A 27,152-nucleotide genomic window follows, 5' to 3' on the forward strand; every position below is an offset into this window, starting at 1 on the left:
TGTAAGATTTGTGAAGATAGTCTACATATAGAACCACCCTTTAGGTATTACAAAGCCCAATATGCTTGCTCACAGTGGTTATGTGTTATTGAAGGTGTTTCAAGGAGGGAAATGTGTAGTTGCTGCTGTGGTGTTAGACCACAACAGGATGCCACAGCAACTGCTGACAATATACGGATAGATAGACAGACAACAACAATTAACGGAAAAAACTAAAAAAGTGTCAGGCCATCGAGAGGTATCAGATCCTGTTTAATATGTTTTGTTATTCTACAAGTTTCTGAACTCTACTTGAGGAATTAATAATTTCTTTCAAAGGTTATCTGGTGCTGGAGCGCTGTCCAACACGTCAGGTCAATATCATCAAAAGATGTTAAACTACATTGAAATCTGGTGACTGTAAAGCCACGTGAGTCACATTATTTTCGTAGTTGTCAAACTGTTCAGTGAGCCTTCAAGTATCTGCATTCACTGCGATGATTGTAAACTCAGTTTCTTCTGTTTTTGTTCTCCTATTTGAAATTGTAGTTGATCAAGCTAAAGCAATGGACAGAGAAGAAAATGGTGCATGCTGTTGAAATAAAACAGCATAAATCTTGCAAACATGGAGAGTGGAAGCAAGTTAGAGAGAATTAATATTATTTGAGGCTCTTCAGAGAGAAGCCTGATGGTCAGATGGGTCATGGCATTATTATGCACAGTTGCTGTAGAAACCAACCTTGACCTCAGCTTCACATCTTCATCTTCATAAGAGGCAGAGGAAAAAGTGTGTGTGTGGGCATGTGGAAAAGATGACAGGGTTCAGCTATTTGAAAGTCAAATTAGAACTATGAAGCATGCATGACTGCATAAAAGTGATGCACAAGAGTGTATCATGGGGGGGAGCGCAACTTAGGTGCAAACTGGTGAACTGCATAGGCACACAAAAGGTGAAGACAATTACAAAAAAATTGTTTTTAGTTCTATGTTCCCTCCAGCAGGAAGTGTGCAACATGTAAACAGGAAATTGGTGGTAGAGAGACACCGTTGTGGTTGGAGACACGGATCTTATTTTACACTGTCCTCTCAAAACAACACAAGGTGATCAGCTATGGAAAGATAGTTGTGTAGAAGGCATTGTAAAGGACTGCAGATGACGTGGCATTCTTTTATAGCTCTGCTAACTTGTACTTCATGACATTTCCGAAGATTGATGCAGTAAAAGAGGTGTTTTGTGTATTATGTGTGTGTCTTCCAGCCCAGGGGTTCATACATTATTCAGTCACAGACATTAAAGATGTAGATGTGGTCAGAGACATATGCAGGAGAGACACACAGAGTGCTCATGCACACACACACACAAATCCGCACAAGCATGCCCACACAGACTTCTGTTGTTGCCTAATGAAACTCTTTATAGATTTTTCATTCCACTGTAATTAGATTTTTTGTTTCTTTTTTCTCTGCTTTGAGTAAATCCAGAATCGCACAATGTTGACTTAATCTCTACAAGAGCAGAGAGAAAAGATGAGAGAGAAGAGATGGTGAAAGGAAGGAGTTTAAGAAAAATAGGACAAAAAGTCTGCCTTTGTGTGTGTGTGTTTGCGCGTGTGTGTGTGTGTGTGTGTGTGTGTGTGTGTGTGTGTGTGTGTGTGTGTGTGTGTGTGTGTGTGTGTGTGTGTGTGTGTGTGTGTGTGTGTGTGTGTGTGTTTTGTTTGTGTGTGTGTGTGTGTGTGTGTGTGTATTAGGACGGGAGAGGCATGGAGCGTGATTCAAGGAGCTGAGATTTCACAGCCCAGTGACTCTGTCACCGTGCACCTGCTCACTAAGACAGTGTGGGGGAAGAAATTAGAAAAAATAGGGAGGTGAGGCGAGGGGGTTTGGGGTGAAAGGGAGTTTAAAATCCATCACGAGAGAATTAGGGTGAGTGTATAACGAAATAATTTATTCATCAGGCTGAATTTTGAAAGACTTAACGGAATAGCTCACTGTGCACCTCATCATCGCAGTTTACTAAGTCAGTGCCACTCTCTACTATACCATACAAGAATATATATTAACATATGGCTTACATTATGATGACACTTTATATTGTTCAACATCTCTTTCCACATCAATTGGCCCTATGTCACTATACAATCCTCTACTTTTCAGGGAACATTTTCCACATGAGTTTCAAACCTGGCTAGAGACATGTACTTCCATTCAGCCACAAGAGCATCAGGAAGGTTTGACATTAAGATTGAAGTATTGCTGTTCATCCCAATAAGGTGTCTGTTCAGTTGAGGCACACAAGTTTTCACATTACCACGACACTGAAACAGACCTTTTGCATAGCAGTCATTTTGTATTTAACGCATTGGTCCTTGTTCAATAAAGACATATAAAGTATTAGTATACTCCAAGGAGACAGCAAATAGCAAGCCCTAAAACTGGCTGAACTGAACAGCCACCATTTATGTTATTAATGTTCTTTTTTTGCTTGGCATGTCAAAGGGGTCTGCCATGAAAGAGGTCTACTGGAGCAGCTAAATGCAATTCATTCAACCATCATTTAGGCGTTTCAAAAAAATATATGTGTTTTCTACTATGACATATTAAAGCTTCCTTTAAGAAAAAAGGGTCCTTGGGCACTGTATGTCAATGCATTAAGATTTCCCCAATAGAAATTATGGGGCTTCGTCCCTGAAAAGCAGTCCCAGACTAGAGGTAGATATTGCAGAAAAGGTTTCCACAAACACTTGGTCTTGAAGAAAAACTTTCCCCCTCTTGCCCTCATTCAATGTAGATCGATTTAATATACTTTAATGATATGAGTGTCAATCAAACAGTATTGCGGGAGATTAAATTACAACGTTGTAAATAATTGGTATCATAATACTAATCTCCCTGTCCCTCGCCGCCTCTGCCTTTTTCCATCATGTGAAATGAGAGGTACTGAAATAGAGAGACTCAGGTGTTCCTCGACTTCTTGCAATTACTGTTCTTTAGTGAAATGAAACATTCTGGGGTTGGTTAGATTCACCCCATTTTTAGTAACTGCTTTATGCCGTTTTAGCAAAGTGGAAAAAAACAATGTGTGTGAAGAGAATTTTCCTCTGGTGCTTAGTATGTGTAGGTGTGTACACATTGATATGTAGGTGTATGTGACTAGATTTATTTTGAACATGCTGTACATATATGTGTGTTTGAAAGAGACAGAGAGATAGATAGAGAGAGAGAGGGGAGGTGTGGGTTGTGTGTTATCTTGCAAAGCAGACGTTTTGGAGCATAGCTGTGACTACGAGGTCAGTGTGAGTCCTGTGTTTTAGCCCCAGGATGAAAAACTAATAGCAAAGTAATGACAGAGAGGGAAACTGCAAACATGAGATAAGGCCGGCAGAAACAAAATGGCCATCCCTGAGAGTCAGCAAGCAAGCGTATGAAAGGAAAAGAAACAAAAAAGGAAGAGAGAACGAGGGAGAGATTTAGAGGGTATGGGAGACAATGCAGGATGAGCGATGTAGAAAATGGATGGATGTTCTGACCCTAGACTCCTCCCTGTTAGTCACATTTAAATTACTCCCATTGAAATTTGACAAGGTGACCCTGTCTTTCTGCAACCCAAAAAGCCACTTTCATTATGATTTAGAAATAGAGAGTAATGTAGCTGCCTTTCAAAAGTGGTATGATACCTAAATGACTTTTGTAAATGCACCCAGTTGTACATTTTATATTAGTTAGCATTTACTTATTATTGCATCAGTTTGCCCTCCCCATTGGATATGTATCTACAGTCACAATTTTCCAGTTAAATGATCAACAGGATGTCTTTGATCTGCAGCTGGGCGAGCCAGAGTCACATGTAACATGTTCAGGTGGTTAATACACTCAGAGCCTTTTTGATTTGTGATCAGGAAATAAACATGCATACAATTAAGAAAAGAGTGGTAAAAAGTATGCAGATGAGAATTTCCTCACGTAGTCCCTAGAATATTATGAATGTAATGATAAGAACATACTGTATATGTATTGGTTATGGTGATGGTTCTCCCCCTTGTGGTGATCATTGCACATTACACCAAACAGAAAAGAACAGCACTTTTATTGTGAAGCTGAAACAGGACGATTTTAGTGCACAATGTAAAGTTGGGCTCCAAATCAAATTAATCCATACAAAGAGTTGTTTAACCAACAATTAATTCATTATTGGACAAACCTGATTTGCATACACTCATTAAGCAGTGTATTAGCACAAACAAATAACAAATACAACAACTAATTACTATTTTTGAGCACTTGTGTTAGTGTACTGTAGTATATGTTAAAATATGTTTCTTCTGTTTTGCCAAAGAATTATGATAAACTTCTCAATATGATCTTATGCTAAAACTGAAAAAATACATTGGAAAATGACCACTGAGTTAAAACAAAAATATTTCACTGATATTGGAAAAAACTATCATCGGATTGACAAAGCGTTATCACTGGTTGTTGTAATGGATTTCATTACCACTGCACCTAATTACTGCTGCTTACTCGATGCACATTGATAACTTACGGCTGGTGAAATACTGATAGTGTAAAATTCACATTGGACACTCATCTGAAAAAGATTAAAATATTTGCATTACAGCTCCCCCTTCAATAATTCATCAAATCTCTTTGCATATACTTGCAAGAATAATCTGTACAAGACAGCAACAACTATTTCCTTTTTACATCTATAAAACAAAATAACTTTAAAACCCAAAGAAGGTTAGCAGAATGCATTCTTAGCCATGTAAGAATGGTATTATCCACCAAGTCTTAGACTCGATTTTAACTGTGAAGCATGTACCATTATCTCTATTATCTCACTTCCAGAACTGTTTTCTTACAGATGTCAGGTCTCGTGAAAAATGAGTTTATCGAGGCTGCTGATTTATTCAAAGAAAGCAATGTTTGTCGTCTCAGATAGTGTTGAGGACTTTAATTGGAGAAATTCATGTGTGAACAATTTTACAAAACATGCTGTGTATTCAGTTTCAGTAATATTTTTACATCCTAGGAATTATATGTTCCAATTCCAGGATTCATTGTGTTTTTGTGAATAATACATTTTCTTCCCCATGAAAATGCTGGACTACGGGACACATGTGAGACTCTTTTGAGAGTTCCTTTTAATGAAGTGAATAATGTGAGGTAAGATAAGAAAATCCTTATTCCTTATATACTAAATTCATTCTCACAGAAGCATCTCTGCAACTCAAACCTGATCCTGCATCATGTAACTTGTTAGACGCTTTTATCCAAAGCGACTTACATACTCAATACTATGGGCAATCCCCACAGGAGCAATTTGGGGTGAAGTGTCTTGCCCAGGGACACAACGACATGCTGACTGCAGTGGGGTTTGAACCTGTGCTCCCCTGATCCCAACACCAAGGCTCTATCCACTGTGCCACACGCCTCCCTTCATGTTTACACCTCACATCCAATGGATCAGAAACACCTTTATTAAGAATCAACTTGAACCTTTCAAATAGAAAAAGGAAGTCGTTCTCTCTCTCTGCATAACTCTACCATCTTCCCTTATCCTCTAACATGTCAACCAGCTACTCCTTCAAATGCCAATTCTGCTCCCAGTTTCTCCCATATGTCAACCTCTTCTACTCCAAGAGTGGTCAGCTGTGCATGCCAGAGCACTTGTAAAATGTTGTCTGGCCAGACAGAACTCCAGACTGTTTTCAAGCATCTACACATAAGCCAGTGTATTAATATTCTGCTGCCACCAAACGCTTGGCTGTTCTTTCCCTGCGCTGACCAGGTCATCACTTCAGACAGATCTGACTACTGCAGACTTCTGGCAACTTTACTGAGAAACAATTCCATGCAGAACAGATCATTCATTCCTTGCCTTCTGTGAGAGAAAACGAATTGTTCTATATCTTATCACAAGTACGCCTTCTGACAGAATGTATTTTCCTTCTTTACTATGGCTAACTCTCTAATAAAAAAAGTGTTTTTCCTGGCACTCACTCGGTTTGTAAACGTTAAATTTAGTGGTTTGTTAAATTCACTCTAATACAACGGGCAAATATTATTCCCAACCAAGTTATATCACCAAGGATACAATCAAATCTGATTATGACGCAAAACAATTCAGCCAACTGCAGCCTCCAAAATGTTCAAACAGTTTAATGAACGGCTAACTAAACAGTGGAATAAAGACTGCACATTAAAACCTTAAGGCAGGACGGTTGGACTGCATTAGTGTGACCTCGCTGTATCTAATAAACTGGCAACTGCAAGTTTTGTACAGTTCCTTTACTTAGGTATGTATTTCACACAGCTCACCTTATATTAGTGGCTTCATTTTTATTTTTTATTTATTTATATATTCGTCATTTATTTGTTTAAGCAAAAACTCTTTCCAAGGTTGCTGTTTTTCTGTATAAGTGTTCTTCCAGGGAGTTTTTCTTTACCAGATGGTTTGAGGATGGTGGGAGTCATATGCTATATATATTTTCAAGCCCCTTGAACAACATTTTGATTTTAGGTATTCTAGTGTTTGATGTATATTTTGACTTTACCATTCCATGTAAACAGAACATATGCATTTTTTGTAACTGCTGTTGGAGCTATCTTATAAATTAATTATCTGGTAGAGGGTTAGTAAGTAATATATGTATTCAGCCCAATATCCAATAACCTTGGAATCTCTTCTCAGAAGACTGCATACGCTGATCACATTTCATCAGCAGTGCTGCAAATAAGAGAAAAATAAAGGCTTTTTTTAAATGCTAAAAATGACATCTATGAAATGTATACAAGTTGATGGTTAGGAGCTGACTTTGTGTTACTTCACATGTAATACCATAGTTTGTACACTAGGGAGCATAACAGAACATGTCTGGACCAGAGCCCTCACAAATTGAGTGCACACAATACAAAATCATTTAAATGTATTGACACTGTATTCTCCAATATTCTATTTTGTTATATTGTTTTTTTGTGTTTATTCCGATGCTTCACATTCCCAGTCTAATTCAGTTTTTTAATCAGCAACTTTATAATGGCAGAGACTATTTATTTAATTAGTAAGTTCATGATGAATTAGCAGTTTCCCCGGAACTAAGGCATACATCAGAACATTTGCATTGTGTGTCAATTTTATTGCAGAGTCCTGCACAATGTATAGTCCCTGTGCTGCCTCATCTTTGCCCATTTTTCTTTCCTCTCTCTCTCTCTTTGTCCATACTGTCGAAATATGCAAGTCTTAGCACCCCCACTCTCTCCGCTGTCTTGTCACACACACAGTAACACAATGACACACACCATGACCACCGCAACTCTCCACGGGAGAGTTCTGTCATGCTCTGTAGATTGGGTGTCCCAGGGTGATTAACTATTGATATGGAGCTCAGGTAACGCACCTGATATCTGGGTACAGGGAGAAAGGGAGGGAGGGGGAGAAAGGGAAAGGGGCGGTACAGAGGGGGAGGGGGAGGTGAGAAAGAGGATGAGAATGATGCGGTAGAAAAGAGAGAGTGAAACAGAGAGAAATGTGGCATGTTGGCAAAGTGGGAAAGGGACACATGGTGAGAGAGATACAAAAAAGTGAACAGACAAAACACGAGTTAACTGTTGAATAAACTGCAATCCTACATACAGACCCTTTTGGAGGGAAGGGCGAAGTGGGCAATAGCCAACAGCAGAGTGGCATATTGTGATGAGTCAGGGCATAGCTGAGGAAATGAGATGCCGAGGGCAGTGCATGTATCGCAAGAGATTAACAGCATCAATGTGTGTGTGTGTGTGTGTGTGTGTGTGTGTGTGTGTGTGTGTGTGTGTGTGTGTGTGTGTGTGTGTGTGTGTGTGTGTGTGTGTGTGTGTGTGTGTGTGTTTTTGGAGAGCTGATGCAAAACAAATGGATCACTGTTGGAGAAGAAACATCCACTTGTCTCTAAGTACACACACCATGGCTATGCTCTCTAACCCTCACCCTCCAAAATGATGTACATTCCCTCCATTTGTTTTGTGTGTGTTTAACATGTAAACAGACCTACCTGTTTGTGTGACAGTCAGTGAAGTGTGACAGTGTGAAGTCCATTTGTCAGCATTATTACAAAGACCTCAATACCTAAATCCTTTATCTCTGCCTCTTTTCTGCCTGATAAGCATCTGTCCTCTCCTGACTTATTGGCTGCATGGAGAAAACTTTCCCTCCAGGTAAACTGTGACACAACAGCTTTCCTCCACTTCTACAGTTCAGGAGGGCGTATCATGCGTAATGTGCTGTATCGAATGAAAATAAATGAGTTGGTGGATCAATCAAGACTAAGCTATCTAAAACACAATCTTCAAAATCATAAGCTGGTACCCTATTTAATACTATACTAATGGCATTTTTGTCAACCTATATAAATGACACAATAGGATCATGCCCTGTTGCACATACAATGCAGAGAGGGGGGTTGGTTCATGATGTTGAAGGTGAACGCGATCATAAAGTGTGATCCCTCACCTCTGTTGCACACACACACACACACACACACACACACACACACACACACACACACACACACACACACACACACACACACACACACACACACACACACACACACACACACACTTATTACGTGGCTCAGCACACCAGATTGCTGTGGAGAGCTAATTATTTTGATGATTATAAAGATATATTACAAAGTGTTTTCACTGATATGGTGTATGCGGAATAGAGTGCTGAATTACAGCACCATCAGGAACACACACACACACACACACACACACACACACACACACACACACACACACACACACACACACACACACACACACACAGAGATCTGTGTATACAGTGAGATAGATTTATTTGTCTATAAAATAAAATATACTTATGCTTGGCTATATAGATAGTTTACATTGCATTAAAATGCAATCACTTTTCTTTAGCTAGGCTGTGAAAATTCCCTGTGTGGGTGGAGTGGTTAGAGCGTTTACCATTTACTTGAACATAAATCAATTTATTGACACCATGTACAACTGCGGAATTTAATATATTAAAAGTCATTGTCTACTATCTGATATAAAAATAATGGTTTATGGTTTATTAACCAAATAACAATAACTTTTAAATGATTAGAGCTGAAACAAGTATTCAAACTAAAAGTTAGTTTATGTTTTGATACATTTTTTAAGTCATTTATCAAACAAATATTGCATATATTCTCTGGTTCCTGTCTCCTATATTTTTTAGATATGTTGTTTTCTCAATTTTATATTATTGTTAAAGGATTGTCTTCATAGTGCGTTTTTTTTCGGTTTTACATAAATCTAAATATCTCTATGCTGCTTTAGGAAAAAATGATATCTTTGGATTGTGTTCCTTGGACCAATGAAGCAATTTAACAATCAATGAATGCAAAATACAATACATACTACAATTTACAAACCATTTAAAAATACCTTATTAGAAAAATTGTACATTGATAATACCTAGCCTGCCTAATACAACTACAGCACAGCTCACTAATAATTCAACATTTCACATAACAGTTCAAGTTTTATCTCGCCTTCAAAGGCAATATCTTTCTGTAATCGAATCACAACTGATCAATAATATATTTAATCTAACAAAAAGCCAGAGGAAAGAAAGCTGGCCCTGATGGTCTCCTTTATCAAAACTCACTAACCTATGGCCCATGAACTACATCATCCCAAGTGTTGAGAGTATCAACACAGACACAGTCACCTGTTTCTCAGTCACCTGTGTGGGCCGATACTCCCCACTCCACCCTCTTTGTGCCTCACTCCACCAACCACAGGTTTTCCCCTGCGCCTCTCCCTTCCTCGCCATCTTGAAACCGCGCTAGCCCCGCCCCTGAGAGAGGGACTGGGAGTCAAATGTTCCCTCTGCCCGTCTTCGATACCCAGGGACCCATTTTACTTAACTGCCATTTCCCCTCACATTTGACCTCTCTGAAACTTTAAATTGATATAACATCTTCCACAGTTTCACTCCTCCACATCTACTGGGCAACTTTCAAACCACAAGGTAAGGCCGACACAGGCGAGCACTTACAAAACAGGTGTATCGTAAATTCCGAGTTTTATTCGACAAAACTCCACTTTTGTCTTTACTTTTTTCCACGCTTATAGTTAAAACAAGTGTTCTGATATTGCTTAAGTTGACAGGTGTGAATGCACCGTATTGTTTGACTGCTTTTACTGTAGGATCAGGTGCGACGGTGAAAGCAGCCTGAGAAGCAGGTGCAGCCAGGTTGCTGTGTTGCGTTCAAGTGCTTTGCAAATTCTCCCTTACAATAATGCCGCCGTAGGCGATTACTGAATTGTCATGAAGTATTTGTAAACTCACCAGTAGATTGATTCTTGTATTCTTTTTTTCAGTAGCATCACAATGAAAGATGTACTTTTATTTAGCTATTCCAGTTTTACCTTAAAAGCATATTTTTTTGCTTGCTTTAGGTAATCAGGTCATCAGACTTCAGGATTTTATGTTGGACCCTGTTTAACTCCAGAAAAGCAAACACTGTCATAAAACACGGTCAGCCGGACAAGCTGTGTTGGCTTGACATTTTACGAGCTATTATCAGTTTTATTTGAGATATACAAATAGCATACGTCCCTTTATGGTGCAGTACTGTTCTTAGAAAGTAAGAGCTCGATCTGAAACCTCTTTACTGTATGGCCTGAAAACATTCAAAGCTTATTTGGCCTGAATGCAGTGGATATTTCCTGCCATAACTATGCCAAAACGATCACCTCATGATTGAACAATGTTGAATAAGTTGACATCCTCCATGAATACATTGTGGTATTGCTTGGATACTGTCTGGAGGTATGCCTTTACCCAGAGCCTGGTAATAAGTGAAACATAAATATATCAAGAGCAAGACAGGCTACTTTAGAAATGGTTAGATAAAGTATTAATAATATTACGGTTTTAATAATTGTAATGTCATAATAGGCTTAAAGTTATCCAAGGAATTACCATTGGTTAAATATATATGTTGTTTGACTACCTTTTAACTGTGCATCCTTGTTTGCAACCATATTTCACATTCATCAGTGCTTCTTTATTTGAAGTACATTATGTTAATGAGATACTGCTGATGGTTACTGGAAACCCTCTGCTTTCAATCTTGGCCTGTCAGACCTGTTCTTGTATGCCAATGGTTGGGGTTTGGTGGAGGTAGAATAACATTTTTAAACTAACAATCAGCAGTGGCATGTAAAGAAACATTACAGACATGAGGAAGGACACTGTTGGAAGGAATGACGTTTAATATGACATTACATGTCTGTCTGATCTTCAAAGTTACATTGAAAACAGCCTTGGACTGACTGAGGTAATATGGGCAGTTGGGTTTCTTATGCTGAATGCCTAGTAGGCTGGGATAATTACGTAGCTTGTATGTATAAGGAGTACACTTTACAGAGGATATTACATTCAGGCTTGTTTATATCCATGTATATCTTTTGTCAGATGCTGATGAAGCATACATGTATAAGGGCAAGCGGAGAGATCTTGTTACTATTATAAACAGGGCTGCACATAACTGGTGCGCAGGTACGCATGCGCACCCACCGCCAAAAAAGGAGGACCGGATCATTTGAAAAAAGCGCATTTGCGCACCAACATTGAGAGAGACAGAGAGACATGACAGAAGAGAGAGATAGAGAAGAGAGAGATATTTGCGAGTTGCATAAGAACTGGTAAGACGCGTGAAGGGTCTGCTTCATGCGAGGCACGGGCGCGCACCCCCCCACCCCCCTGTTGACATTTCGCGATACAGAGGGCTTCATACTCCACTAGCACCCCNATGTAGAATTTTTGACAATAAAGCAGACTTTGACTTTCACGCGCTTGCATATTTTAACAAAGCTTTTCATTTTAGCCACACTGAATTTAACTAGAAGTCATGGCTGTGTCAATTACCAGTCTGATATCGTTTTACAAAGATGACAAGAAGAGTGTAGATAGAGGAGAGAACCACTACAAGTCAGGACACGTAAAACAATGCAGCCTAGATGAAGGTGTGCTTACTGGTGTTGTCAGGGCTAGCATGAGGGACAAGGTTTATAGTGTCGGTGAGTAGTGATAGCAAGAGTACCGTTAACCTAGAGTTAATTTATTCACATTAATTCCCATTAACAAATCCATTTTATGTGTCAAATGAAATCTTTATTAGGCAAGGCAAGGCAAGGCAAGTTTATTTATATAGCACTTTTCAACACAAGGCAATTCAAAGTGCTTTACAAAAAATTAAAGACATTAAGAAAATAAAATAAACATTAAAAGAAAAAGACATGGATAAAAGTGCAGTCTAAGATATGAATAGTTCAATTAAAAGCAGAGACAAAAAGATAAGTCTTCAGCCTGGATTTAATAGTAGTCAGAGTTGCAGCGGACCTGCAGGTTTCTGGGAGTTTGTTCCAGATATTTGGAGCATAATAACTAAACGCTGCTTTACCATGTTTAGTCTACTGTTTTTTTCTCTAATTTGTTTCCAAAACAAAAAGCCTTACTATTCTAGTCTTGCCAGTTGGCCTCAGGGCCCACATTTGGATAACATTGCAGCAAACAAACCCAAGATCAGTGTAACATACTCAATTATATATATGAGGCATCATCATTTGCATGACTGCCTTGTGTTTGACTTAATATCAGTTCTTGGAAGTCATATCTCCCCTCTCAACGGGGTGCTTTGAGCTAATGGACCCCCACTGTGGAAACAGCAAGGGTGTTCCTCCCGCCGAGCTAAATCTAAAAAATGTTAGTCCAGATTATGGTATTGGAGAATGATAATCACTGTAAAATTACTTTCTTGTCTCACTCTCAATAGAGGAAAATAGCTTTCTGTTAAACAATTGTTTTTTTTTAACATCACATAATTGAAAGCTGCAATACAAGGCACTTCATTTGAGATGATAGCAGAAATATGGTGGGATTTTCTAATTATTTATGCCATCAAATGTTTGTTGAGGCCTTAACTGTAGTTTGTTTTGCACAATAAACTCTTCTGTGTGATGTCGTTTTAACAGATTCAGTTTATCTGTATAGTACCTGTTTGCATAATCATATAAAATAATGTATTTGATGTTCAAGGCAATGTCTTGTGTAACATTGTTATATGGTCCACATTTATTGTTTACTGGTAATAATAATCAAGTCTAAATGGGTAATTGTGATCAAATCATCACAATATGACAGTATTGTAACATAACATTAATGTAGCTGTAGAAAATAATTCTTATTTCACTATACCGTAGGCTACGTAGCTCCAGCTCTTATCTGTTTACTATAAAATATTATGCCTTCATAAAAAGCATTCTTTACAAAATGTTGAATGCGTTTCCCTCCTTTTGAACTTTTGTGCCTTATTCATCTCGTTGGTGTCATTTTCTATTCTTTAAATCTCTTAATCAGATAATTTCCTCGGCCCTCCCTGTGCGCAGGGTAACCAGACTCCATTGTTAGTAATTTAAGTCATGACGCATCGCAGTCCTCCGTAGACAGTGGCTGGTTTCTATAGTTACCATCAACAGTCTGGGCTGAGAAGTGTTAGTAACGTTATCTTCAGGACAATGCTAAACAAAATGGTGGCCACCTTAAATGCTTTTCCTACCAGGCCGCAGCTGTTTCCGGACATAAACTTCACATTAGTGACAGACAGGTGGCAGATACACTATATAATCCATTTAGGATGATATCTGGTGGTCCCCAGAAACAATATGGGCTGTGCCATTTGATATAGATTGAGGTGTAACGTAATGACATCAGGAGATATTACTTGTCAGGTTGCCAGTCTGAAACATACAGACGCAGAATGAAATCCACACCTACAGGCACTTTACAATCTCCTATTCCCCTAATCTTCTGTCTTTGAACTGTGGAATCACACTCCACACAGATAACACGCAGGTTAACAAAGGACCTCTTCAATTTTGTATATTTACTTAACTAGGTGTCGCACATTTTAATGCTGATTTAATACTCAACACATGTGTAACAATTGTTCACAAGGCGTTATTCATTATTTTCTTTTGGCCTCTAATTGAATATTTGGAACAGCATATTCAAATAGATATTTTCTTATCTTCAGTGCGCCAAAAGGTAAGCTTTGAAAGGACATGGTGGGCTACAAATATGTAAATGGGTCAAGAAATAATTAATCAAAAGAGGTTTCCATTATTAATGATTAATCCAACTGAGAGGGGGAGTGTAGGCATAAAGGGCGGAGGCTCTGACAGTGTGGCTTGATAATAGTTCTTTGTGTTTGTGTTTGTGAATAGAGAGGCCGAAGGTTTAGAATGACGTTGGTACTGCCCACACCAAGTCAGTGATGGCTGTGCTCAGAGAGGAGGGATGAAAGGGTGGAATGGAAATGCAGATAAAGAAAGGCAAAGGATAATTAGCAAAGGTACACTTGAGAATAAGAAACCAATGCAACCAAACATATACTGAGACGTTGTAATAGGGAATTACTCATAGGGCCCTCCATAACAGCCTCTGGATTTCTACCGGTATCAAATAGCTGGCCCTTTCTCTACGCTTGGGATTCAACAATAGCTGTCTCTAAGATCTAGAACAATCTCTTTTTTAGAAAATGACATGAAAATGTTTGACCCTGCCAGGGACAGGATTTCCAACATCTTGTAGTATAATGGTGATTATGATCTAAGAATTGGTGAAGTATCAGTGACAGGGGAGAGAACTTCAGAGTTGGTTAAGGCAGAGGCTGTGTCACTACTGTGTCTCAGAAATGTCTATTTCAATGCTCTGGCCGTAACTTCCAATAAATCTGAGATAAATTTAAAGCTCTCTGGTGTACTCTTTGTTTTCCTGTTCTTTGCTCCAAGAATTTCATCCCAGGTTGTATTCTTTAAATACTCGTTTTTATGACAGAACTTAAACAGAAAAAACCATAGTAAAGACCAGATTGCATGAAGTTTGATGCAAACAATGTAAGATGTAAAACATTGGTAGATACAAAGTTAAGATGACAAACTAATTACATAAGTCTTCCCCTTCTTTCTTTACCTTCTCTGAGACTTGTGATTTCATGTCAGGCTTCTCATTGAAGATGAAATACAAACAGTTTTTGGCCCATTTGCCAAACCTATTATTAATATTAAACATACAATGTATTTATGTGTCTAGACCTGCTGGACATCATTGATTATTAAGACCTTTTTTCTTATGAATGTCTCTGTGTAACAATTGCTATTTGTTTTTATTGTTTCAGCCATGCTACTTCCCTCGTCACTACTACTCGTCCTTGGCCTCCTCCCTTGGAGTCCCAGTGCATCATGGGCTGCTAAAGTGATCGTGGTTCCACCCATCATGTTTGAATCACACTTGTATATCTTCAAGACGCTGGCTGAGGCTCTACACCAGGAGGGCCATGAGACCCATTTTTTAATTTCAGAGGGTCGTGGTGTACCCCCTTCCCCTAACTTCCACTTACAGCGCTACCCAGGGATCTTTAACAGCACCACAGCTGACAATTTCCTTCAGTCCAAAGTCAGCAACATTTTCTCAGGCAGACTAACATTTCTTGAACTTTTTGACATCCTTGACCACTACTCCCAGAACTGTGATGCTGTGGTTGGCAGTGTTGAGGTAATGACCCGCCTCAAGGAGGCCAAGTTTGACCTGCTACTGGTGGACCCTAATGAGATGTGTGGTTTTGTGATTGCTCATATCCTGGGTGTGAAATATGCGGTGTTCAGCACAGGCCTGTGGTACCCCGCGGAGGCAGGTGCCCCAGCCCCCCTTTCATATGTTCCCGAATTCAACTCATTGTTGACAGACCGCATGTCTCTGCCCCAGAGGATCGCCAACACAGCTGTTTACCTGGTGCAGCGCTTTGGAGTCCGTTATATTGCATTACCCAAGTATGACCGGATTATGAAGAAACATGGAGTGACGCCTCAAGTGGCCATGTCTGACCTGGTGCAGGGCAGCCGGCTGTGGATGCTGTGCACCGACATGGCTCTGGAGTTCCCCAGGCCCACCCTGCCTCACGTGGTGTACATAGGAGGCATCCTCACCAAGCCCCCCAACCCACTGCCACAGGTCAGTACAGAGAGACACACAGGCAGGTAAAACGCACATTCAGAGACTGAAAAATGTTCACGGTTTATGCAGTGTTTCACTCTGAGAGTACTTTTGGATCACATTATGAATATCAAATCAAGTGAGAAACTATTAGGATAAAATAACTGGAAAACCATGTAGTTTTTTCGCTAATCCAGCAAACATACCCAATACATTAAGCTATGGACTCAAACACCATATCAAATACAATGTTCTCATATATTATCATTGATATGAAACATGTCCCCACATCACTCTAATAAGGTAAAGTAATATTACTGCATGATTAACCATAGGGCAAAAAAATGTGATGTTTACAAATGTATATGATGAAGTTCACTTACAAAAAACCCAAACACAAAATACACAGACGATTCTCTTTGTATTTTGTTCTTTGTCAGTTTGAGTTTTAGTATTCTTTTGTATATATCCTTTGCTTGTTCCATGTGTCTTCCCTTGTATTGGTAACTTGTATTATCAATCCTGCTACAATGCGATCCTTTATAGACAATGTTGGGTTGAGGATTGATTTTGAGCAGAGAGCGAGGGGAGTCATGGGGAGCAGAGGCGAGTGGTGATGGGGGTGGGGGTTAGTCCAGCATTCGGATGCCGAGAGCGCAGGCTGTCGGTATCTACTGTGGGTGGTGTTGGAATGCCGCTCCAGCCAATGGGGAGCATTGTGCCGTTTTGTGAAGAGGGAGTTATAATGGAAGTGGAGAGAGAACGAGGCCATTGTTCTGGGCAGAGCTTTGGGGACACTGAGACTCTTTTATGGGGTCGCTGAGGCTGCGTTGTAGGGACAGTAGGGCTGCACTGCTGGGACACAGAGTCCAGTGTGCCCCTGATGTTGCTCCGTGCCAGTGCCTGCCTTAACTGTCGCAGCTGCACCATAGGCCTCCCTCCATCTGCATGTCCTTCACTTTTATTACTCCCAACATGGCGGCTCCCTGATCCCCCACTGACAGACTATACATCTTCACGCACCAGACCTAGTTTCGGAGTAATGTGGGTTACACCTTTGGATGAAGCCAAGATCAGGAAAAACGGAGAAAGAGGATATTGTTGGCCTCATTTTACAAAGGCGTGTCAAGAATATCATTTTCACTTCCTCATGAAGTCTTGTCAGTTGGTAGAAACAGATTAGTGCTGCAGGACTTATTCCTTTTTCATTTGATATAACTACTGTGCTGACATTTAAAATGTTCCGGAAACTTTTAACTGATAGACCAAAGTTACAGTGCCCTGTAGGATGGATGTCAGATGCAATTTCTTAAATATGGAATTCATTTGATCATGTAACTAGGTCAATGGGGTCTTTGTTTTCTAATGAGTCAGTCAACTTCCTTCAGGGAATTCATCTCAAAAGTAATGAGATAATGGTGTTTACCGCAAAGAGATGTTGACCTCAACGTCCAAGTTGTAATCATGACTTGGAGCTCTGATATATCAGACATTAATCATTCTGGATTTAAGAAGTGTCTAAAAACAAACAAACCTGGACACATAACTTCCATGGATATTCCCTAATTTAATGCTAACTTGGTAAAATGTCATGAGTTTATAGCTCCTCTTCAGCCCATCAACTGCACGATTTGGGGCTATTTTCTTCTTCAGGAAATAGTTTTGGATTACCCAAAGTACCTAGTATGTGGTTTCAGGAGAGAAATATTGCTGTTTAATTTGAAGAAGAATGAAGAATGAATTAATTTGACCTCCATTGTATTGATGAATTTGGACTTATTTGATCTGACCCTTTAAGGACGTAAGTGCATTGTGAATGTACTGTATGAATGTTTTCGAATGGACTTTAAATCGGGATATACATTATGTTTAACAGCACTGCTGATAGTTGAAGACAGGTTTGCTTACAGCATTTTCTTTTATTGACATCCCCATAAGAAACAAGCATTTGTTTGGTTTCTAATTTTATATGAATTTATCAGAAATATAATTTTAATGGGTACAAATGAGTGCTTTGAGGATGATATCATGGCAAATATGCTACTCTCAGATTCATTTATAAGTTTATTTTTGAAGCAAAGTGCAACAGGCAGCAATTCAGAAGAGATCTAAATTCATGTCACATTTACTGAAGAATAATGTTTGCGCAAAAGAAAGCACACTGTAGATTTTACTCTTGCGATATGTGGGCCGTGCAAGTTTTCCTTTTGCTGCTTGCTCCAAAAGGAAAACTTGCACGGCTCTCATGTCAGGGGTACATGAGTGAGTGACATGCAGGCTCTGAGTCTGCATGCACAGCAAACCACCAATCACAATCATTCTTGATCAGATCACAGCAGGCCCCGCCCCACTAGTTTGCAGACCATCAAAACACCGGTAAAAAATGAGCGAGGCACAGGAGGACAATACCGGAGAGAATGAAGATTTACTTCGAAAAAGAAGAGCAACATCTGCCATCTGGAACTATTTTGGATACAAAAAGGTTGATGTTGACCAAACAAAGGTAATTTGTAGACAGTGCAATGCAATTGTTTCGGCAACCCGAGGCAACACGTCAAATTTACTCCCCCATTTGAATAGACACCACAAATCTCTGTATGACGAGTGCAGAGTCAGATCTGATTGCCATCCACAGCCAAAGCAAAAAACTATTTCAGATGTTACACCATATGAGAAAGGTTCAAAACGGCATAAAGACATCACAGATGCCATAACATTTCACCTGGCAAAATACATGGGACCAATTTACACCGTTACCAAAGAGGGTTTTAAGAAAATGATCCGGTCACTTGATAAGCGGTACGTAATACCGTCACGCACCTATTTTTCTCAAGCCGCCATCCCTGACCTGTATGAGAAATCCAGGGCAAAAGTTGAAACAGAGCTGTCTAAAGTGGTCCAGCCGGACAACGGAGCCGTACATAAGCCTGACGGTGCACTTTATTGATGAGGACTTCGAACTGAAAAGTCGCTGTTTGCAAACGGCATTTTTCCCAGAATATCACACAAGTGAGAACATCGCAGTGGGGCTGAAAGAAGCGGTGGCTGCTTGGGGCCTGGATGAGACACGTCAAGTCTGTATAACAACAGACAATGCTGCAAATATGGTGAAGGCTGCCTCCCTGAATGAGTGGACCAGGCTGCAGTGCTTTGGCCACAGACTCCATCTTGCAGTTGGTAAGTTACCCCGTCCACGCTTTATTTACTAAGCTGTGTCTGTGTCGAGTGTGTTTTTTTTTTTAAATAACCTTTATTCAGGGAAGTGTAACAGAGTAATACTATATTTTCCAGGAGTGCTTAACATCCTGTCCTGAAATGCAACAGTTTTCTTAATTTTAATCAGTTTCATAAATGTTACGTTTTATAAGCAATTCATTGTTGAAGGCAGCTAATTTCAAACTGGACACACACACACACACACACACACACACACACACACACACACACACACACACTCACACACACACACACACACACACACTACACTACACACACACACACACACTACTACTACTAACTNCACACGGCCTGCAGGTCCATGCTCAGACAGGGCGAAGCTGGTGCGCTATCGCCCGGGAGAGCAGCCATCGCTCCCGGCTTTGCAACCTGAGCTGATGACACGAAGATATCATCTTCTTGCTCATCCGAGTCGGACAGGAGGAACTCAGAGGCATCCTCTTCGTCCTCCATGTAGTCCAACTCCAGGATATCCTCCGCGGGCGAGAACATGGTGAGGTCCAGTTGGGAGCCCCAACATGAGGGGGGTCATGAGGGGGTCCTGTCCCGACAAGCTAGCTTGGCGTGCTAGCCGTCGGCGGAGGCTCTTGATGGTGAAGCGGGCACAATGCCCGCACCGGCCGGGGTTTTCGATAGCCTCCTGGGCGTGTTCCAGCCCGAGGCAGGACGAGCAGACCTGGTGTGAGTCTGTGCCTGATATCTTCAACCCGCAGCCGCAGAGCCGAGCCTCCGAGTCCCTGACTCCTCTGGTGTGAGGGAGAGAAGCGTCCATCTCATTCGCCGTGGTGACAGCGTGGAGAGGACCCGCTCGTAACAGGTACATTGCTGAGAAAAAATTATTTCCCCACCTGTCGTTAATCCGGAAAAAAAACGACGGTGTAGAATTTTATTCTCAAAGAATATTAACTGGTGTGTTAATACCTTTTTATCTTCCCCTCCTCTGGTGTGAGAGAGAAAAAGAAAAAACGTCCTCGCTACCGTGGTCTCGGTAGTGAAGGAAGGCAAGCTAGTAACAGGTGTGTTAATAGCTTGAAAAATCAAAACCTTACCTTTATTTCCGAAGAAAGAAACGTCGAGGTAGATTGCAATACTAACTGGTTTGTTAGTATTAACAGTCTTCTTGCGAAGCAGAAAAGTAGCCGGCGAGCGCCCGTCGACCGAAAGTTAGCTTTGGGTTCAGTCTGTGGACTGTTAAGCTAGCCCGGCTACTGATATGTCGAGATGTGCTCTGAAGCGAGAAGAGGTGTTTGAATGACCCTGCGACGTGGCGCAAGCTACTTATAGGGTGGGTGGATTCCCTGACGCTGACGTCAAGATCACCAGCCAATCAGGAGTGGCGTAATGAGATTGATGCTTCTGTTTGCTCCGCGATGAGGCGCATCCCATAGTGAGACATCGAACGGAGTGTTATGAATGAGAACACAGAGATGTGCAGCTCACCGACGCAGAGGAAAAACCAACATCACATCAAATCAGAGATTAAACACAGAGCCATGTGAAAAATGGATACACCCCCCACCCACATATAGGAAAAAAGGGCAAAGGCAAGAGATTAGCCCTACTTAGAGAAAAGGTTTCCATGGCAGCATCCTCTAGTTGATCCCAAACGGAGCTCTTATCGCGGCCTGGAAGAATTTCCCAGCAGCGGCAGCAGGAGGGAAGAGAAGCAGCGAGAGCAGGAGGGGTTAGGCCAAGAGGTGAGGGGGTTTAATGACAAAAACAAGAGCAGAGCAGGCCGAGAACCACATCAGAGGAACACGAACAAGGACCAACAAAGACATGCTACGCTCATTTATTCACTAATTATAGCTTGGAGCTTGTCAGGCAGGTGAGCCATAATCTTGTTATTGGGATTTGCGATGATGAGGCTGTTTGTTTATGATTTGTTTAAATATATAATTAACTGCAAGTCATTATTGTTGTCACATATTTAAAGACTGTAGTTTAACTTGAGACAAATAAATATAATTTTGCCTCTTTAAACATGCGATGTATTAATTTGCATTACAAGGATTTTCCAATTTCTCCCCTGAGTCATGTTATTCTGTTTAGGGCATGATTTTAAATACATGTATTCAAACTTGTCATAGAGCAGTGACTACAGATGTCTTTAGTTTTCTCAACTCATAAGTGTGTAAATGGTAACATCAGAACACAAACCTCAAGGTATAACCTTTCACCTTTAGAGATGTTCAGTTAACTATTTGATAATAAACAATTACCGTTACACCGCCTCATCAGATCACATGTCTGACTCCTGCTGTTCCCTGTGATAATAACTCTTCCCTCAGTCAGTGAAAGTTCACTGTGGTTTCATTAGGCGAAACCATGCAAGAGCTTTCAGAAGAGCTGGTAGGGGAAAGACTTCAATTCCTTTACATTAGTGAAACACATTTATACAGTTCAACCTGTTTGGTTCCAAATATGTTTTTCCACAAACAACAGAGATCATGTTAGTAAAGCAAGGCTGTGCTTTTGAGAACACAAGAAGGAGATGTTTTCATGAAACAGCTGAATAGATGTCAGCTAAATGTAAGAGGAAGAGTCTGAACAGAAGACCCTACCCAGCAGGCCTTCACAGAGGTAAATCCTCATACTGATGTCCTCCACGGGCAGTGCAGGCGGGCCCTTCGCTGCAGCGACTGCCGGTTCTTTGGCGGTTGGTTTCAGAGTGTGAGGCTTCCCCTGTGGAAACAGTCACGTTAGAAAACTTACATTTAGTACAACAGCAACACAATTATAATCTCCTATTTCAGAAATTCTGTTAACAAGTCTAAAAATGTGCTGAGGATGTTTTGTATCTATCCAGTCAAAGGCTGTTAAGATTGTGTGAACATGCATTTCTTAAATACCATATTGATTGATTTGTTTTCATAAAGAATTTTAGAACAGATATGATTTATTTATAAAATATCCTAGCATCCAGTGTGCTGCAGATTATTCAGGTTGGATACTGTTATTGCAGTGTGTCTGAGCAGCAATACAGATGTCTACCATCTTGATGATCTCAGATCTGGAATAGAAAAGTTGGAGTGGAAAGGGATTTTCCACACGTACAGTTTTCCAAACCGCAGAGTGCACTTGAGAGTGTTTTTGGATTGTAAACAAATGTTGTTTGTTTAAAAGTAGTGTCGCCCATTACCAACGGTTTGAGATTTAAAGGAATTAAGGCAGCTTCTGTAGAGTTTTTTAAGTTCAAACGTAGTATGTTCCAAATGAAATGTTCTCAGCTACGGATAGTGAGTTCTGTACTTACAAACACCGAGCTGGTGGCTGGATTGGTTTCAATCTCACTGTCGGAGAGAGTCCCTCGGGACTGAGTTAAGTGAGCAGTCCTCCTCCCCCCCAGGCCGTCTCCTGCTGTGCTGCTCAGGTCGCTGTCAGCTCCGAGAGTCTCTCCAGAGCTGTTGCTGATCTGAAGAAAAGAAAGCCAGGTGTGAGAACAACACATAAGAGATGTCTCAAAGCAAGAACGTCTGTTATAAAAGCAGCTTTGGGCATTCATTCTCATGGTTAATTAGTCAAGTAAAGAAACAGAGAGAATTCAAATATTCTAACTTCCTATTAGCTGATTCCTTGCCTTCATTGAAATGATATTCTCGCTATGTCATATTGAAATGCACTACTTCCTGTTTTGAATGGTTGCACTATTGCTTTATGTATTTGATTACACAATTCTGTTTGCTTGAATTAATTTACCCTGATGAAGGTCTAGTAAACTGGTTGCCATAAAATAAAGTTTTTTCGTGCCAAATATTATTAAAATCCATTATAATTAGTATTATTTTACTGGTTTGAACAATGTTTGGCTGCACACCATTAGTTTGTATTGACAGTGGCTGGCCAGTAATTAGTCAATTAAGTTTAAGGGGTTAAAGCATATGCAGTAATACATTAGTTTATGATTGACTTTTTAAAGAGAGAAGAAATAAAAAATAAAAAAAGACTTCAAATATCTTGGACTAAAACCATCATTATGGGATGTGCTGTTAATGTTGAGAGGTACTGTAGCCAGAGCAGATGTGAACGAGGTGCTTATATCCGAGTTGGCCGTGCCCTACCACTGTGCTGGCCTCTGAGTCCTGGCTGGTGCTTCTTGTCAGAATCGGTGGCTCTGAGCTAGTTACAGACTCTGTGTCGCTCTTCTGTAAACCCACATGGAGAAAAAAGGAGAGAATTCAGTGATGAACAGTTAACAGTGAAGAATGTACAGCAGAGCCTGGGGACGGCAGAGAATCATGTTAAAAGGTACGCCATTTCAACTAGATACTGAACCTGTTGTGTGTGTGTTTGTTAATCATCACAAAAAAGAGACTACTCCATGAACAAACCTGAGATCCAGAGACACTGAGGCCACTGTCAGCACTGATCTGTGACTTCTTCTCCTCAGCATCAGTCACCTGGGGGCGCTGCTGCTTTGCTCCGTCAGACCCTGAGGGACAGACCATTATTATCAGCATGTTTTCATGAAAAGATCCCCATTATCTTCTTGCCTTACTGAGAGTCGCCCTATTTAAAGCCAGCACAGCACAGCAACACTGATGCTACATCCATCTAAAGTGCCAAAGCCTCTATTTAAACACTGCCAAGCAAACAGTGTAACACTACATTAGTCATGTTGGTGTAATTATTTTGCTAGCAAGGAATCAAAATCTTAAGATGCCAATAGTTAAAAATACATGGCGAATATAATCATCTAACGAGGTAAACAAACCTGTTTTCAACACTTGTATAACAATGGTGTTTAACTGAGTACTAACACATAAAGGATCTTAGGACACAGAAGTGACAAAGGGGCAAGCAGAGAGTGCCATAAAAAGCTACAAAAAAAAAACAGCAGTAGCGTGACATTAGTTTCAAGTCAAGGCTGCAAATGTGGCCCAGGTTACAACACAGACGGCAAACAGACACAGGCAGTTAGCATGCAGACAAACTGGTGGACGGTAAAGGAGACATTTTCTGTTTCAAGTGGGATTTCTACTATCCATCACTTCAGTAGATGCAGATATGGTGAAAAGTAAATTCTTAAACGTTCTTGTTATTTGGTTGTTTTTGTGACACTTGACCATTTAACTGTGGAACTGTAGGATATTGGCTGCAAATACACAATTTACAGCAAGTCACTTGAAACTGGAAAAAATACGGTTAAAAATAACAGGACAGGGAAGCAGGTACAACTATTCTGCTACTCTTTAAGCATGGCATCAAGGGAAAAACACTAAAACAAAATGACATATTGCTTAACATTCGATAACATAACATTCCCATATTGTTTGTTATGTTACGGACCCTTAGATATCTGTCTAAGGCTAAAGCTTAAACAGATATCCCTTATATCAGTTAAAATGTTTTTCTTTTTAAATGTTGTATAGAATAATTAAATTACCTGCTTTAGCTGTATTCAAAGAGGAAACAAATGTAAACAATAATACAAAAACACTTTTATACAGTACTACATTCCCAGGTGGCTTCTATAGTATGTTCTGCATCCCACCTCAGGAGTTTGTCAGTATGTAATGACCTCAGGTTTGTTAAGCGAGTACATGTGTTAAGCAAACATACCATGACTGGCTGCTGTCATGAGGTTTGATTAAACACAACTTGAAATATTTTTGGAAACTAAAACAATGATGTCATTTCTCACAGCGCTATATCTGTGAGAAATTCAGTGAGTCCTCGCTTTCATTTACAGATAATTTAACACCACTAGAGTATGCCTACTATACTGAATATAATATATTGGTTTATACATATTTCACAGAAATTGTGTGAAATATGTATAAACCAATATTAAAAGAGTCATACTCTCCATTTTTCAATTGAAATAATTCAAGTTGAAATCTGATAAGGCGTACATAATAAATCCAATCACGACTTTATAATCTCAAATGATTACTGTTATGCTATAGCATCTTCTCGTTATCCATTCAGACATCCTAATTAGGAGCACTTATTTCTTCATGTATAAAGACACTGGTGGAAAAAGGTCAACAGCTGAACACCCCAATCTTTTCTTTTTTCGTGTGTGAAAAGTCTCTTACTCTGTGGTTTTTCCATAGCTTTTTGCTTATCCTGGTGCTTGCTCCACAATTCTACCCAAGATGCATTGCAAGCAAGGAGAGAAAGACAGAGAGAGAGTCAGAGAGTTGGTTGAAAAGGCATGTGTGGTGGATGAGCATTAAAATCAAAACAAAAGAACAAAATAAGCATTGAGAATCTATCATTGTTAAACAGAGGGGTATTGTAATGTCTGCATGTAGCTGTGCTTTCATCTGGACACAATTTTTAAAAAATAAGTATTTTGTTGTCAAAATGGCTCCACTGTGTGAAACAGCTACTATGGGAACATTACAACACACCGGAGCCCCGCCCCAGAGTCCTGGAGAGCCACACAGTGACGTCACAATGAGCTTTGGCTCTGACCACAGGCCACAGGTTTCATCAACTGGATTTGTCTGGCTCTCCAGAGCAAAAGGGAAGAGAGAGTGAGAGAGGTTTGATTTGGAAAAAGAGCATGGGATGGGGTTGAGAGGCCGAATAGCCAGCAGGTGAAATGGAGCAGTTGCAGAAGCCGGGATGCAAGTCTCACAGCAGACTGTAGAATTGAAGGTGCAACTTCTAACAGGAAGAGAAGGGGTGCGGGTAGGAGAGGTGTCAGGGTGGTTGACTGAAAGTTTCCCCGGTAAACAGACCCAGAAACATTGTCAGAATATTAAGTAGTAAAGAAAATATTAAGGATTTTCTCTGTTCGTTGGTTCTTTTGCGACCAATACAAAATGTGTCTTTTCACTGGGACTGTCTACTGGGGAGTGTTGCTTCCACCCTCCATGCTGATAGCAAAGGCAGCTGCCATTTTTCTGCAGCACGCCTCGCAGAAACCTGCAGTAAAGGCACAGACGAGCACCGATTTGGACTTAGCGATGCACATACCTCTGGTTTCCCTCGTCCACTACTGCAGATTTAGCTATTTGAAGACCAAAACAAAGACATGCATTCATGGTACTAAGAGGCTGGCAACAGAAGTCCAGGAAGGAGGCAAACAGGGGCAGAGAGGTTTCAGGAAGGGGAGACAAACACACGCAGTCCAGGCTGGCACACAGGCAAATATTCCATACACTTGTTAAGCCTATATATTTTTTAACTAGAGCCAAATTCTGCTGTTTAGGTTTTCTGTTGAAATATTTTGTTTTAATTCCAAATCCAGACACAGACCCTAAGATCACAGGAGCACGTTTTCACACAAAAAAAGTGTTTCTTTACAAAGCCCACTCCAGGGATTATAACCAGTGGTAGAGGTCAAAGTGGGTGGAATATTATAACACCTGTAAGAATATTTAGGGGAGAAGTGAGGGGATCTTTACGTTTGGGGAGGGGAGGGGGGGGGTAATTAGGTTGATGAGCTTGTAGGGCACGGGGGCAGGGGATCTCACAGTGCACATGCAATCGGGGCTGGAGTGGTGTACACACCAATCGAGGCAATAAAGTTCTCCTCGTTCAGACTCCGGGTATCAAAATGGCGGGCTCCTTTGCCCATTGCGTGGTGCGGCACCTGCAGGTGTGGGACGTTCAGGAGGTTCTGAGGGCGGGCGGTCTCCATGCGACCGGTTGAACTCTCTTTACTGCCCGGGCTGTCAGCACTGTCTGTGGGGCTTTGCTTGCGTTTTTCTGGGTCTACCAATTTACCACAATGAAGGGACCAAAGACAGAGTTCATCAACATTACAGAAAAAGAAAATATGTGGGGTTTAAACTGAGAGAGTATTAACAGAATTAGACAAAGAAGGAACAACTACAGTTTTTTTTTTTTTGTGAATAGCATATAGCGTGCAGAAACGTAATTTAAACATGAAGCAAAGACAAGTGTTAGTAGCGCAGGCCCGCTGCTG

The 27,152-nt window shown here is 40.5% G+C and overlaps 3 protein-coding genes across 17 annotated transcripts in view; 2 read left to right on the forward strand and 1 right to left on the reverse strand.

Annotated features, from left to right (window-relative positions):
• Positions 1–27,152, forward strand: part of topbp1 (DNA topoisomerase II binding protein 1) — a 976,277-nt gene that overhangs the window by 560,463 nt on the left and 388,662 nt on the right. The window lies entirely within an intron of this gene.
• Positions 1–27,152, reverse strand: part of madd (MAP-kinase activating death domain) — a 230,960-nt gene that overhangs the window by 92,622 nt on the left and 111,186 nt on the right. For 8 of the 13 annotated variants that reach the window (XM_010782617.1, XM_010782612.1, XM_010782609.1 and 5 more), the window contains 7 exons: positions 26,735–26,938; positions 25,309–25,359; positions 23,599–23,699; positions 23,329–23,412; positions 22,524–22,682; positions 21,832–21,952; positions 20,830–20,892 (listed from right to left, as the gene is read on the reverse strand). In XM_010782617.1, the coding sequence (XP_010780919.1) occupies positions 20,830–20,892; positions 21,832–21,952; positions 22,524–22,682; positions 23,329–23,412; positions 23,599–23,699; positions 25,309–25,359; positions 26,735–26,938 (783 nt within the window). The remainder of the gene's footprint in view (positions 1–20,829; positions 20,893–21,831; positions 21,953–22,523; positions 22,683–23,328; positions 23,413–23,598; positions 23,700–25,308; positions 25,360–26,734; positions 26,939–27,152) is intronic. The other 5 variants (XM_010782611.1, XM_010782614.1, XM_010782620.1 and 2 more) reach the window with 3 other exon arrangements.
• ugt8 (UDP glycosyltransferase 8) overlaps positions 9,838–27,152 on the forward strand; it is a 49,025-nt gene continuing 31,710 nt past the window's right edge. Inside the window, exons 1-2 of the mRNA XM_010782602.1 lie at positions 9,838–10,000; positions 15,216–16,048. Coding sequence (XP_010780904.1) covers positions 15,218–16,048 — 831 coding nt within the window. The 5' untranslated portion in view covers positions 9,838–10,000; positions 15,216–15,217. The remainder of the gene's footprint in view (positions 10,001–15,215; positions 16,049–27,152) is intronic.

This window comes from Notothenia coriiceps, unplaced genomic scaffold (genome assembly GCF_000735185.1).
Source record: "Notothenia coriiceps isolate Sejong01 unplaced genomic scaffold, NC01 NC01_scaffold00024667, whole genome shotgun sequence".
Taxonomy (NCBI): domain Eukaryota; kingdom Metazoa; phylum Chordata; class Actinopteri; order Perciformes; family Nototheniidae; genus Notothenia; species Notothenia coriiceps.